The sequence below is a fragment of the Nothoprocta perdicaria genome, unplaced genomic scaffold, assembly GCF_003342845.1.
Source record: "Nothoprocta perdicaria isolate Ctin4 unplaced genomic scaffold, notPer1 scaffold_66, whole genome shotgun sequence".
NCBI lineage: Eukaryota > Metazoa > Chordata > Aves > Tinamiformes > Tinamidae > Nothoprocta > Nothoprocta perdicaria.
Window position 1 is genome coordinate 3,581,118 of NW_020455932.1, and position 1,926 is coordinate 3,583,043.

A 1,926-nucleotide genomic window follows, 5' to 3' on the forward strand; every position below is an offset into this window, starting at 1 on the left:
GCCTGCGGCTCGCCCTCTCCGTGCTGTGGCAGCTGGCGGCGGCGCGCGGGCTGGAGATGAGCGCCTACGAGGCGGAGCGCGGCCGCGCCGCCCGCTGCCAGCCCATCGACATCCCCATGTGCCAGGGCATCGGCTACAACCTCACCCGCATGCCCAACTTCATGGGCCACGAGAACCAGCGCGAGGCCGCCCTCAAGCTGCACGAGTTCGCGCCGCTCGTGGAGTACGGCTGCCACGTGCACCTGCGCTTCTTCCTGTGCTCCCTCTACGCGCCCATGTGCACCGACCAGGTGAGCACCAGCATCCCCGCCTGCCGCCCCATGTGCGAGCAGGCGCGCCACAAGTGCGTCCCCATCATGGAGCAGTTCAAYTTCGGCTGGCCCGAGTCGCTCGACTGCGGCAAGCTGCCCACCAAGAACGACCCCAAYGCGCTCTGCATGGAGGCCCCGGAGAACGCCTCGGCCGGCGAGCCGCACCGGGGCCAGGGCATGCTGCCCGTGGCGCCCCGGCCCTGGCCCGCCGGGTCTGCCGAGGGACGGGGCCCCAACGGCCTGGGGGCCTGCGACAACCCCGAGAAGTTCCAGTACGTGGAGAAGAGCCTCTCCTGCGCGCCCAGGTGCTCGCCCGGGGTGGACGTCTACTGGTCCCGGGAGGACAAAGACTTTGCCTTCATCTGGATGGCCGTGTGGTCAACACTGTGCTTCGTCTCCACCGCCTTCACGGTACTCACCTTCCTGCTTGACCCGCATCGCTTCCAGTACCCGGAGAGACCCATTATTTTCCTCTCCATGTGCTACAACGTGTACTCCGTGGCCTTCATCATCCGCTCGGTGGCAGGCGCCGAGAACATTGCCTGCGACCGGGAGAACGGGGAGCTCTATATCATCCAGGAGGGCCTGGAGAGCACGGGTTGCACCATCGTGTTCCTCATCCTCTACTACTTTGGCATGGCCAGCTCACTCTGGTGGGTTATCCTGACCCTCACTTGGTTCCTGGCTGCRGGGAAGAAGTGGGGACATGAGGCTATTGAAGCCCACAGCAGCTACTTCCACATGGCTGCCTGGGGCATCCCAGCCATGAAAACTATAGTAATCCTCACCATGAGGAAGGTGGCGGGGGACGAGCTCACGGGGTTGTGCTATGTGGGGAGCATGGACGTCAGCGCCCTGACCGGCTTCGTCCTCATCCCGCTCTCCTGCTACCTGGTCATCGGCACCTCCTTCATCCTTACGGGCTTTGTTGCCCTCTTCCACATCCGGAAGATCATGAAGACGGGAGGCACCAATACAGAGAAGCTGGAGAAGCTGATGGTGAAGATTGGGGTCTTCTCCATTCTCTACACTGTCCCGGCCACCTGTGTGATCGTCTGCTACTTCTACGAGCGGCTGAACATGGATTACTGGAACCTCCGGGCGCTGGAGCGTGGCTGCGTGCCCCTGCCCGGCAGGCGCGCCACCAACTGCTCCTTGGAGGCCTCCGTGCCCACCGTGGCCGTCTTTATGCTCAAGATATTCATGTCCCTGGTGGTGGGTATCACCAGCGGAGTGTGGGTGTGGAGCTCCAAGACGCTGCAGACCTGGCAGAGCCTGTGCAACAGGAAGCTGGGCATGAGGACGAGGGGGAAGCCGTGCAGCGGCGTCAGCTGCAGCGGGGTGCACTGCCACTACAAGGCCCCCACGGTCATGCTGCACATGACCAAAACAGACCCGTACCTGGACAACCCAACGCATGTCTAGAGAGCGGGCGCTGCCTCTGCCGGGGACGACGCGCCCGGAGAGCGGGTGTCACGGGTAAGGGAGTGGGGGAGCGCGGCGGGAGCCCGCGGCGGGGCTGGACGGGGCTGGGGCAGAGCGCGGAGCGGCGCCGGGGCGCGGGGTCCCGCGGGGCGCCCCTCGCACCACCCGACCCTCACAAGTAGCTGCTTTT

At 65.1% G+C, this 1,926-nt stretch overlaps 1 protein-coding gene across 1 annotated transcript; it reads left to right on the forward strand.

Moving 5' to 3' along the window:
* Positions 1 to 6: 6 nt before the first annotated feature.
* FZD9 (frizzled class receptor 9) lies at positions 7 to 1,810 on the forward strand. Its single transcript, XM_026050227.1, has one exon. It carries the CDS (start codon positions 57 to 59, stop codon positions 1,734 to 1,736), a length of 1,680 nt encoding a protein of 559 aa, XP_025906012.1. The 5' UTR covers positions 7 to 56; the 3' UTR covers positions 1,737 to 1,810.
* Positions 1,811 to 1,926: the final 116 nt, after the last annotated feature.